At 40.5% G+C, this 13,432-nt stretch overlaps 1 protein-coding gene across 1 annotated transcript in view; it reads right to left on the bottom strand.

Moving 5' to 3' along the window:
* LOC122736152 (meiosis-specific coiled-coil domain-containing protein MEIOC-like) overlaps positions 1-13,432 on the bottom strand; it is a 33,277-nt gene that overhangs the window by 10,955 nt on the left and 8,890 nt on the right. Inside the window, exons 2-3 of the mRNA XM_043978204.1 lie at positions 11,243-11,371; positions 1,303-1,466 (exon numbers count right to left, since the gene is read on the bottom strand). Coding sequence (XP_043834139.1) covers positions 1,303-1,466; positions 11,243-11,371 — 293 coding nt within the window. The remainder of the gene's footprint in view (positions 1-1,302; positions 1,467-11,242; positions 11,372-13,432) is intronic.

Genomic DNA, 13,432 nt, shown 5'->3' with positions numbered 1-13,432 from the left:
AAATTTATTTTTACATGTAATTTGGAAAATAAAATTCTAAATGAGAAAAAAAAATGTTTTTAAATATTCTTTAAAGCAACACCTATCTAAAAATAGTCAACAGGTACAAAAGAGCCAAAGCACTGCTGATCTCTTAACAAGGAGATGTAAAATCTATAGGGCACTGACATTATCTCTTTGGTCATGAGACACTGACAGAATACTTTGAACAAATTCTTCTAAAGAAACTATAACTTCATGTTCCATAAGAGTCATTTGAAAAGTTAATAAGGTTAGTTATTGACACGTTATGTAGATCACCTCAATTCTACTAACAATCTAATTCTGAGGCTGTGTGGCAGACATATGGGGAAAAGAGCAGTAGCTTTGATGGCTGGGCTGGATTCAAGCCCTGCACTTGGGGAGGGGGAGGGTCACTCACTGCACTTCTAAAATGAGGGATTCACTGATGATGAGAATCTCTAACGTCTCAATCAGCTGTAAACACGGATTTTGTTAGATATAAACAGCTTTCCATGGCTCTTCAGGCTGGACTTGAAAAGAGCTGCTCTCTTAGGCTTCAGGACCTCCAGGTAAAAGACAGATTGTCATTCAGTGATCACATTAGCAAGTCTTTTAAGTTCCCACTAAATTAGGCCAGGCACAGCAGATACAAGACCAAAACCAAAACTGTTCTTGCCCTCAGGGAGCTTCTAGACAAGTAAATACCCAATGATTTAAGGAGGGAGGGAGCAGAACAGATCAGGAAGAGAAGGGAACTGACTGAAAGAAGAGATTCTGGCAGGTCCTAAGGGGCAGGAGGAATATATGTGTGTGTGTGTGTGTGTGTGTGTGTATGTGAATACATGCAGGCAAAAAACAAATGGCAAATTGAATTTGGGGAACAGCTAGCTGTCCAGTTAGACCGGAACACAGAGGAATAATAGTTTAAAGGCTGGAGAAGTGGATTAATTAGACTGTGCAGGGCCTTAAATGCCAGGCTACAACATTTCTATTTTATTCTAACAAAAGGAAGTCATTAATTTCTGCCATTTTAGGGATCTATAAAAAGGATGGATTGGAAAAGAGAAAGAGTGGAAGTAGGGAAACCAATTAGGAGACTTCTACAACAGGCCACACAAGAGGTGACAAGGGTCTGAACTACACAGTTATTTGAGTTAAGATGATGTTGTAGAAACACAGTCTACAAGCCTATCAAATAATTAGATATTGGGGGGGGAGGGCGTGGTTAAAGATGACTCCTAAGCTATGAACAGGAATAACTGAGAGGATGGCTGTGTAAACAACAAATTTACTTGATACCTTTTATTGGTATAGTCTTGAAAGGCGGTGGGTGGGTTAATGTCATCTCCATAAACTGACCAGTTACTATATAAACTAGAAGATTCCAGAGGTGGTGTATCAGTAATCTCAGCCAGCAAAGGACTGAATAACTGGGTGTCCATTCCTTGTTTCTTATAGTTTACCTGAAAGAAAACAAAAAGATAATTTAAGCAGATTTAAAAATTGTATTCGGCAAAAGGGCAAAGAAATCTTTAGTTTAGATAACTTAGAAAAGAACTTTATAGTAATTGACCACATTTTTCTTTAAAAAAAAATTATAGGTAAATTATAATACCTCATTTATCCAAAACATTCATCTTACAATCTCAACTAATTAGCATGTGGCCAAAAACCTGGAAGAACAAAAAAGGCCTATATATACACCCAAAGTTCATATCTTGCTGTCTATATATCCATCAGTGATCCTCTCCCAGACCTTTCTCAGAAGCTATTTTAGGCTCACAAGAATATGAAGAGTTGAAAGGAGCTTAGAGGTTATGAATCACACCTCCCAAACCATCTCCAACATCTCTGAAGGGGGTAATGTAAGCTCTACTCAAACAATTTCAAAGAAGAATTCGTTACCTCATATTCTATCTCTGGAGAACCCCAATCATTAGTAAATTCTTCCTTACTTTGAGTCAAAACTGAATTCCTAGTTCTTTTCTCTGGGAGCAATACAAAACCGTCAGCATTTTAGAGCTAGAAATTCCCACCATAACCCGTATCCAGCGAGCGGATGGCCAGTCTTTACTTGAAAATCCTCCAATCCCCCTCCTCTCCCATTTTGCTTTTAGATGGCTCTAGTTGTTAGGAAGATTTTCCTACTATTAAGCATAAATAGTCTTCTTGGCAAGTTTCTCCCACTGATCTCCTTGATCCTAGCCTTGATCTCTGGGGCCTCTTCTGCACAGCAGCCTTCCAAATGCTTGACCACTGCTAACTCCCTGAGTTCTCTCTTCAGGTTAAATGTCCCCTGGTTCCTTCAGCTAAGTCTCATATGACTAATCATGTGCCTTCCTCAATGAACCTCTGCAACCAATGATACTTTGCCAGGATTCATCCTTCAATGGTTAACACACATACATCCCAGCCCCTTGTACTCTCCTCATCCCAGTGATTTGAACCATTGGCTTGCAATATTTAAATCCTGTTCCCCATTTTCCTCAACCCTATCCCCTACTCAATGTCACATTCCAGTTCTGCCTGCCCCTCCCACTGTGTCTTCTAGAATGGATACCCCACAGGCATTCTACCTTTGGCATTCACTGACCCTCCCTCCTGCTACATATTTGGTCCAACTGACCTGCTCCCCTTTCTAGTATTAGTTACACTTTTCCCCAAATCCCCAGCTCAGTAGTCATGGTGGACAAGTTGGAATGCTCTTTGCTTCCCATCGCCACTTCCAGACTCTCCATTTACCACCACCACTGGGCAGCCTCTTGTCCCTTTGTTTACACTCTTCATAGTGATTTCCCATTCCAGATCCTGGCTGCTAAATGTTCTTGGAACAGATCAGTGCTAGGCTAATAGTCTTTCTGGGGGCATATATGATACAGCCAGAAGGAAACCAGGAAGTATTACCAAAATTTATAAGGTCTTGGGCAGGAAACTGAAGATCATAGGACCTACAGATTGTAGAGAACATAAACTAAAGCTATCGAGATGGGTAAACTTAAAACAAAAAAACACTGGCCAGTATGGAATTTTTTTCCAAATTTAACTCTTGTAAGAACTCTAAGTAAAGATTCAAAGGAAAAAATGGATTTTCCACAAGGACTACATGAATACCTGGAAGAAATGAAACAAGGGATAAAAAATGAAATAAAAGTTCTAAGTGATAGAACTGGAAGTAGAATAAATTGCTTAAAAGAGAAAAGTTGTATACCCTCCCCAAGAAATGGAAATCTCTGAAAATTAGTCTAGAACAAGCAGAAATCAGTGACTCTATCAGGTAGCAAGAAATATTGGTTGGCTGTTGTTCTTCATTCTCTAAGGGGACCAAGATGACATCACTATGTCAGAGTCAAGTTACAGTGTGGCTGACCAGACCAATATGAGCTCAGAATGCCCTACCACAGGTCAGGCACAAATAATGCATGTGAACATTTGGGCTACATTCTCTAAATCTGCACATCTCACAAAATCTTTTGAACTACTTCAATCCTGCTTTGCTCATAGAGCATAGCACCTTCTCTAATGAGGACATGCCATGCCGGGAAGTCCTGTGCCGGTATCTCCCATGTCATGCAATCAATTCCAAAGTTCTTAAGGGAGACCTTGAGGGTGTTCTCATATTAATTTTTCTGACCACCACGTGAGCACTTGTCTTCTGTGAGTTCTCCAAAAGACAGTCTTTTAGGCAAAAATACATTTGGCATTAGAACAACGTGGCCAGCCTATCACAGTTGTGCTCTCTGCGGTAGAGTCTGAATGCTTGGCAGTGTCCAGTACCTATCTTGCCAGGTGATCTTCAGAATCTTCTTAAGACAATTCAAATGGAAGCTATTTGGTTTCCTGGCATGGTGCTGGTAGACTGTCAAGGCTTCACAGGCATAAAACAATGAAGTCAGCATAACAGCTCCATAGACCTTCAGTTTGGTAGTCTTCTCTCCCAGATCATCCCAGTTCTGATAGATTCCATTTTTAAAAATGAATTTCTCTCATAGAGGCCAAACTATTAACAGCAGTGTTTTTTGTAGTAGCAAAGACCTGGAAACAAAGCAGATGTCTATCCGTTGGGGAACAGCTAAACAAATTGCAGTATGTGGTACATGAATGAAATGGAAAATGTGATGTCAGAAACAATGAACATGCCAAATATAGAGAAATACGTAGACTGTGAATGGATGAAAAATGAATTAATCATCAGGTAAACAACATATGCATGAACTACAACGTAAACGGAAAGAGCAACAACAAAGAAATGGAAACTGGATGCTGTGAAATCATAGAGTGACCGAGCGTGGCCCCAAAGAAGGGAGATGAGACTGCACTTTCCTCCCGTCTTTTGTAGAAGCACAGAGCTATGAGGGTTGAATACTGCATATAATGTCAGAGCTGGCTGATCCATTGCTTAGTTTTGCTGAACTGTTTTTCCTCCTCTTTTTAATTCTTTATTAGAAGGGAACAGAAGGACACACTGGAAAATGCAGGTGATGTAAAAATATAAGCAATTAATGAAGATATTTTAATAACATTTGAATTTGTAGGCTACCTCAAATATAATAAATATAAATACACGAATCTATAAAATAAATATCATAAAATGCAAGAACAGTTAATTAACCCCACATACCAAAAAGCTGTTTATGTCAAATATCTATCTCAATTAGCCAACAATGAATTTAATTGAAGACCTACCATAATTCCCAGCCCAACACTACTCACTCTTCAGGATACATGAGGTATGGAAGCCATGATCTCTACCTTCAAGGAATTTGTGACTACTGAAAAGAAAACAGATTAATCTGAGCTCTGCCACTAACTATGACCTTGGACAAATCACTTAATCTCTTTGTACTGAATTTCTTCCTCTGCAAAATAAGGAAGTTGGATTAGATTCAAAAGTCCTTCTGGATATATCATTCTACTGTTTTTTTGGTTAGTAAGTGCCAAATGAGGTAGTATTTCAAGAAAATATCATGAGTGAGAATGGTCAAGGAAAGTATTTTGGGAGAGATGTGACCTGGGCCTTAAAGGATGAGTAGAATTTGGATAGAGAGGTGGAAATGGAAAAAAAGTACTGCCTGGATGAGGAGAAAGAAGCCTCAGCATGGAGGTGGTAACAGACAAAGCACACTTATGGGAAGGTAAGTATAGCAGCCTGAACAGAACAAGGGCATAAATGAGAAGTGGAGGATGTGGTTGGGAAAATGGTTAGGACGATAACCAACTGTGAAAGACTTGGCTACTCTGATGGATGCTATGGATTGGGCGATCCGTGACAATTCCAAAGGAATCATGACAAAAACTGTTACCCACCTCTAGAGCGAGAACCAAGGGACTCAGAGTGCAAAGAAGCATTTTTCTCCCTTTCTTTTTCTTGCTTCTCTCTGGCCCCACCCCCCAACATGGCTAATGTGGAAATATTTTGCATGACTTCATATGTGTGATAAGTACTGGCTTTCTTGCCTTCTCAGTGGGTAGGGTAGGGAGGAAGAGAGAACATTTGGAACTGAAAATTAAAAGGTTTTTTAAAAGATAGATGGAGAGAGAGAGCGATAGAGAGAAAGAGAGGAGGGGTTAGGGTCCAATTATAAAAGTCCTGAATGTCAGGTTAAAGTGTCTGGATTTTATCCTGTAGGCAATGGAGAGCCATCCAAGGTCTGAGCAGGAGAATGACAACATGAAAGAGGCATTTAGGTAAATTAATCTAACATTGGAGTGTATGTGTCTAAGACATGCTGAAGGAACACTACAGCTTGCCAAAACCAGCAGAGTTAGAAGCATGGGCACCTATGGCACTCGGTTTTCTATCAGTCACCAACAATGCAGATGCATAAAGAAGGAAGTCTCAGTGGAGCATGTGAGGGGCCAAAGATTCGACCACCCCCAAATTAGGAGGCTCTGCTTGACTCTAGAAGCTCTTTAGAAATCCATAACTCTGACACACTCACTGCCTGGGGAATCCATTAGCAAGGCAGGACACAGAAGGCTCAGACCCCTGCCACTTCTCTTTGGGGTTGGGTTGCTAACTGCTTAACTGTAATACCACATCTCATGGCATAACTGGAACATACAGACTAACCTGAGAGAAGTCCACAGACACCACAGGCAACATACTGAAACTATATTGGAACTGTTTCTTCTTGCTACCCTATATCCTTTCTCCATTCACTGAGTGGCCTTTTTGAGTTCCCAAGTGCAAAACATGCATCAATATTATATATGCGTTCTGTAAGACAAAAGTCCTGCTCCAATGAAAAAATACTTAAAATTAAAATTTTAAATTTAAAAAAATCAAACAAATCAGGAAAGAGAATGATAATATAACAATACTAATAATATAACAAATCAAATCAGGAAAGAGAATAATTAATGTATTACAAATAACTTTTTGTTGAAGGTTGCTTTTTAAGGAGCAAACAGCTGTAAAGATAAGTTTAATTGGTTTGTTATCCAATTCACTATTTTTAAATGAAATAAAATAATTAGGGCAGAAGAAAAAGAAAAAATAATTTATTAAAAAAACATGAAAAAAAACATTTAGAAAGACTGTTTGTATATAGCTATTGAAAGGCAGCATGGTTATAATGGAATGAGAACCCTGGGGTTCTAGTCCCAGCTCCACCACTTTCTCGATAGCCTCTCTGAGCTACAGTTTCCATTTTTGTAAAATGGGAGAGAATGCCTACCTTCTGCCTCCTCTACAGGACTGTAATAAAGATGTATGTTAAATTTACAAGAGGATTTACAGAGAGTGAGAAATAACCTTACAGATCATCTACTCCAAATTGACAGCAATACAAACTGAGACTTGAGTTTAGTTATCTGTCCCAGGTCCCAGAAGAAGCAAACAGGACCTGGGTCTTTCAACCCCAAACCCAGTGAGGAGCTTTCCAGTGCACCACACTGCCTCTCCTAATAAGTGAATGTTTTTAAAAGGGTGAAGCACTATGCCAATATGGCATTAGCATAAATAAAAATGGAAGGAACTTCAATATTTCATTGGCTCTGTGTTCTCAACTGATGCAGGTATTCCCACATTTGTGCAGGTGGAGTTCATCTATCCATACTTTCTCATCTCATATTCTTCTTCATTGTTATTTACAGGCTTTTCTCAAAGAATTCAACCACTATGCTAGAGTGACTGAGGTCTTCCCCAAGGTCTTCTTACATTTCACAGGAATCAGCTGGTACTCAGGAAGCCCATCTGATCTGTTCTCCTCTCTCACACCATGTGACCCGCCCACCTCTTTCCCTCCATTTCCTCAATGATATCCTTCCCGCACTTCAATCATCAGCGGATGGAGGTGGCCCATATGCGCCCACCACGCATTTTTCTATTGCCCTTTGGGCCTTCCTTAGAACTTGGTACAGTGGAAAGAATGATTTGGTGTCAAAAGATAGTTTCAAATCCCACCTCTCTCACTTCCTACTTGTGTGATCTGATCTGTACCAAGTCATTTAACCACATTAGGCCTCATTTCTTCATCTCTAAAATGTCCCTCCAGCATCATCAAGGAACATTTGTGTTAAAAAGATGGGACACTGGGGCGGCTAGGTGGCGCAGTGGATAAAGCACCAGCCCTGGATTCAGGAGTTCCTGAGTTCAAATCTGGCCTCAGACACTTGACACTTACTAGCTGTGTGACCTTGGGCAAGTCACTTAAGCCCCATTGCCCCGCAAAAAAAAAAAAAAAAAAAAAAAAAAAAAGATGGGACACTACCAGAGTGCAGGAAAACTGGCTAGTTAAAAGCACTGTACAGTTCTCCAAATAAAACCCAGCCCAATCTCTTCCTCCTATTTAACTGTGGGTCCAACTCATTTATCTGGCTGCAGTGTCTGTCCCAGGTAGAAGTACTGATGTAGTAACTCAACAGACTGGCCAATTACTTATAGTCTAGACAAGAGTTTTGTCAATACACATCTCTCCCCCTCACCACTGTCATTTTCCATCCTTTTAACCTATCCTATATGAACTGTTAGGCTGAATGCTTTTAGATAATCATAAACTTCACTAAGAAGATTCTGTAATATTTTGGACCTTGATGAGAACCGCACAATATCATGTGCACATAAGAACACCCAGGGTCATATGAGAAGTCTCATCAAGAATAAGGAGACCATCTTCCATTTGGGCCTTACACTGGACATCCATCCTCCAAGAGAAGGGCAAACACCTATGGAAAGCATCCATCTCTATTTTATGTCTCACTTGACCTTAATAATCAGAGGACTAATGACAAATATATCTCTGTGGTTGCATTGACCAAGGAATCATATGTGATTCTGACAGATATACAAAATATTCCTGGTTAGAGAATAGGACTTAAGGCTGAGTTTTGCTCTACCAAGACAAATGCCTTCTTCAGTTTTTGGTAATCAGCAAAGAACATGTAGATTAAGCTGTTGTATTCTGTACAATTCAGTCAACTATGTGTCTGTAAAGATGTGATTTGATGTAGAAAATCATTTCCAAAAGCCTGCCAGGTCCTTTTTAATAAAGAGAAGGAAAAGACAATCAAAATAACAAACTTCAAACTTTCCGAGTTTAACCAGGTTGAATTTTAGGCTGATATATTTTTCTTTCCCAGACAAGGGTATATGTTTAATATGCAGATAGCCAGATAGCCACATATACTTTGGTTTGTGTAAATAATCACAAACTAAATTAGCTAAGTAAAATCAAGGCAAGAACTGTCACGTTTAGGCAGAAAACCTCACTATGAACACTAAAGTGTTAAAGGCACTTGCTAAGGAATCTTCTCAACTATTCTTTGCAATGCCATGGAAAACTGGAATAAGTTCAAAGAATTAATGGCTGGAGATTATTATTTAGCACTAAAATGCCAACATGCTCACTGCCTTTAAGGAATGTTCTGGGATTATAGGGCTGAGTAAAGAAAACTCTTAAGTTTCCATCCAGAAAATCTTTATTCAAGCCAAGGAACTAAGCTAAGCACCCTGAACACACAACTTTAAAATAAACCCTCCCAAGTCTAAGACTTTCCATAGATTTACTGACTCACCTGAACCAGAAGTCAGAGTGAGTCAGCATCCAGGAAGGTTAACTACTGAAATCTGCTTCACTCAGACTCAAGGGACTAAGAGCCAGACCTACTGTGCCACCCGCTGATCCCAATCTCTTCCATCCAGCTAAACACAGGTCCCTTGCGTTCAGGAAGCAGCTCAGGGATGTGAAAAGAACACTGGATATTGACTCAGAAGACCTGAACTTGAAGCCCAATTCTGGAGCTGGGAAGCTTTATGACCATGGGCAAATATTTATTTAAACTTTATATGCCTAAACATTTTCATGGGCAAATGGAGACAATGCTCCTGCGTTATAGGATTTTTGTTAGAAAGTCTGACAAATCTTAAAGTCATAATAAATGTTATTTCTACTTATTTACTTTCATGATAACATTCTGTTTTGTTATAAGGGGAAAAGAGAAGATAGGTTAAAGGGCAGGTATCAGGGAAAACCTGTGACTAAAAAAAAAATCATAAAAGTTGTAACATAAAAACACAAACTACTAAATGAAAACTCAAATGACACACATAGAATCTGAAAGCTAGAAAAAGATCTCAGAGATTATCCAAGTTCAATTCCCTCAATTTAAAAATTAAGAAACTGAGGTTTCAAGAGTCACATGGTCAAAGCTAGAAACAGTACTCAGGTCCCTAGGCCAGGGAGGGCTCTTTCTACTATACCACTCTGATTTCAATATACTTAAATTACTACCTTAGAATCTTAAAAGATGGGCAAAAAGATACTCAAGATGGCAAATATAACAAAGAGGGAAAGTACTGTATGTTGGAGGGGATGTGGGAAATCTGGGATGCTAATCCACTGCTGGTGGAGTTGTGAACTGATCCAACCATTCTGGAGCACGGTTTGGAACTATGCCCAAATAGCTATAAAACTGTGCATACCCTTTGATCCAGCAATATCACTGCTAGGTTTATATCCCAAAGACATCCGAAAACAGAGAAAAAAGACCTATTTATACAAAAATATTTCTAGCAGCTCTTTTTGTGGTGGCTAAGAACTGGAAATCAATTAGGGAATGGCTAAACAAACTGCGGTAAATGATGGTGATGGAATATCATTGTGCTATAAGAAATGACAAGCAGGATGATTTCAGAAAGGCCTTGAAAGACATGTATGAAATGAATGATGTATAGTGAAATGAGCAGAACCAGGATAACATTGTGCACAGTGACAGCAGTACTATTTGATGAAGAACAGTGAATGACAACTATTTTCAGCAATACAATGATCCAGGACAATCCCAAAGGACTAATGATGAAGCATACTATCTACCTCCAAAGAAAGAACTGATATTGACTGAACACAGACTGAAGCATGCTATTTCTCACTTTCATTTTTTCTTTTATCCAAGTTTTCTTGTACAAAATGACTAATATGGTAATGTTTTACATAATTGCACATGTATAACCTATATCTGATTGCTTACCACCTCAGGGTGGGGGGAGGGAGGGACAGAAGAAGGGATAAAAATTGGAACTCAAAAATTTAAATAAAAATGTTTATTATCTTTTAAAAAAGATACTCAAGGTTGAAATATGTGTCTAATATATGTCCATACATATTCAGAAAGAAATGAGAAAAATCACAGATGTGCTAATGTTCATATATAAAAATTATCTGGGTCTTTATCAAAAAAGACATGAAAGGGGCAGCTAGGTGGCACAGTGAATAGAGCACCAGCCCTGGATTCAGGAGGACCTTAGTTCAAATCTGACCTCAGACACTTAACACTTACTAGCTGTGTGACCCTGGGCAAGTCACTTAACCCCAATTGCCTCACCAAAAAAGAAAGAAAGAAAGAAAGAAATCATGAACTTTTGAAATTAAGAGGTGAGAGCTTCCTAACCTGTGACCCTGATTGGATAACATCTCCTGGAATATACAATAAGGCGTTGCAAAAAGGATTTCAAGGGGAAGTAATAGAACCTACAGGTATAGGTAATTCCTAATTAAAAAATGAAAGGGTCAGAAGATGTATGATTTCACAATGGATTATCAGAAAATTAAAGTTATAAAAGATAGAATCATAGAACTAAAGCCAGAAGGAACCTTAGAGATCATACTGTCTGATGCCCTCACTTTGTACAGAGGGGGCAATTAAGGCACAGAAAACTCCAATGATTTTCCTTTAGATTACACAGCTCATGTAAACATTCTTAAGTCAATTTTCACCCTTGTAAAAATATATCTTTGCTCACCTGAGATCTGTAAAGATTGAAACTGTCCCCTGTTTGGACCATGTCCTCCTCACTGTGCACGGTTTCTTTCCACAAGCTTGGGTCATTGCCCCATGAATAGGAATTTAGGGTTGTGAGCTCTGGCTTAACCTGTTTAAAAACAAGCAAGTATCAAAACCCAGAAACAGAGCTACAAGTGGGTATTACTTTGATCAGCTATGATCAAATTACAGCAGTTAAAAGAGGGCACCAGAGGTCACCTGAACAGAACTCATCATTGGTCCAACCTCCCCCCTCCAGGAAGCTGAAGGACTCTCCAACCATTCCAGAAAGAACAGCATATTCTTTTCTTCAATTAAAGATACACTCACTTCAAAAGAAGCATCTCAAGGTTAACAGGTATATACTCATAGTAAGTTTTATCTAATAAAACAATTCTCAACCACCTGTTTCAAAACACCAGTAAGCTGAACGATTTCCCCAAAGTTTTCTCCTAGTGTTAGGAGGCAAAGAGGCACTAAGTAGCAACAATAAATAACATTATGGGAGGAGCACATCCCAGCTCTGCTTTCTGGGATTTTAGTCTCTGCCCCAAGATTTACTGTCTGTGTGACCTGTTAGAATCTAAATTCTCTGAGGACAAGAGTTGTCCATTTCTCACCTTTTTATCCCCCAGGCCTGGAAATTAATATTTGCTGCACCAAACTGATCCTCAGTTCCTCCATCTGCCTAATACCTCTAATAACTACCTCATCCACACCAGCTGAGCAATGTGCAGAAGAGGCAGGGCTTGAAACCAGGGCTTCCTAACCTCAAGGCTGGCTACTCTATAGTCTATACTCACACCACCTCAAGGGTAAGCAAAATAATGTCAATGTCCAGGGGGGAAAAGCCCCATGGTGCTAGAAAATGGGAGCTATTATCAAACGTAGGGGAGTTGGTTATAAAATATAAAGTTTAAAAAGCAACATTTTTTTTGTTTTCCAGGATAATGTTCCAAAATCTCTTAAACGTTACTTTAAAAAAAAGTATTTTTGTCCTAATGGAATTCAATTCAAAAAGCACATTCCCATATGACTACATTTAATTTTTTTAACAAGAGAATAAGGGCTTTGCACACAAATAGCAAGCAGCAAACTAAGTTTGGCACCACAAGCAAAGAAAAATAAATGACAACCAAACGGAATACATTTGGAAAATCATGTACACTTGGCAAGAAGTGATTTAAGTAGTTTTCTCTAGCGTCCTTTAGACCTCCGAATGTTAGTAAACCCATTAATCTCCAGGGCAAGGGAATGCCGGCAGCCAAAGGAGCTAAAATGCAGCCCCTTCGGGCCAGTTAGCCAGCTTCCACCAGGATACTTGGAGAAAAACAAACTTTTTATATGCCCGGCCATCAGAAAACAGCAGCAGAACTGAAAAGGGACAAAAGTCGAAAGAAGGGATGGGATGTTTGCTAAGTCTTCGTAATCAATTAGCTTCCTCCCTTCTTCCCCCTCCCCCATTATAATCGCCACCAGGATTCCATTTAAAATACTCCGGCCCCAAAGCAAAAGCGGGAAGCGCTGGCTATCGTCCGGGGCGGGCCAGCTCTCCCGGGATGAAGCGGAGTGGCCCGGGGAGGCCCTGGGGATCGGGGTTTCGGGGATCCCCTTACAGACGTACCAGGCGGCAGCGGCAGAGGAACCAAAGGGAGGAGGGCGGGCGCAGCCCCAGCCCCAGCTCCAGCTCCTGCCCCAACCCCGGAGTCTTCGGTATGGAAACTGTTGCCAGGCTATGGGTAGCGTCCCTCCTCCCTGCCTCTGTCCAGCCCCCTAGAAGCGGAGTAACAGGAAACCGGAGGCCCCAAGTGTTTGCGGAGGCTTCCGGCCGAGTACCCACGGTGGGCTCCACGCTGGCCGCCCGGCCACGCCCGGCTCCCCCCAGGGCCGTCCCGCCAGGCCACCAAGGCCAGGGCTCCGGACACCAGGGGCTGGCCCGAACACTCACACGCTGGCATCGCTTTGGCATTTCACCACGCACGGAGAACACGTCGGGCGTGTCACTGCCTAAGCCAAAGAAGGGGAACGGGGGGCTACACCTTAGAGAGGCAGCAACTCAAACTCGCCCAAGCCGGTCCATATTATTCACTGCAGGCCCTTCCTAGGGCTCTGGAAAAGCCATTGAAGCTGGCAGTAAACCAAGTCAATCAAGTTCATAGGAACTGACTTC

This window comes from Dromiciops gliroides, chromosome 1, assembly GCF_019393635.1.
Source record: "Dromiciops gliroides isolate mDroGli1 chromosome 1, mDroGli1.pri, whole genome shotgun sequence".
Taxonomy (NCBI): domain Eukaryota; kingdom Metazoa; phylum Chordata; class Mammalia; order Microbiotheria; family Microbiotheriidae; genus Dromiciops; species Dromiciops gliroides.
The sequence above is the reverse complement of the archived record's forward strand: the minus strand, read 5'-3'. Positions and strand labels throughout refer to the sequence as shown.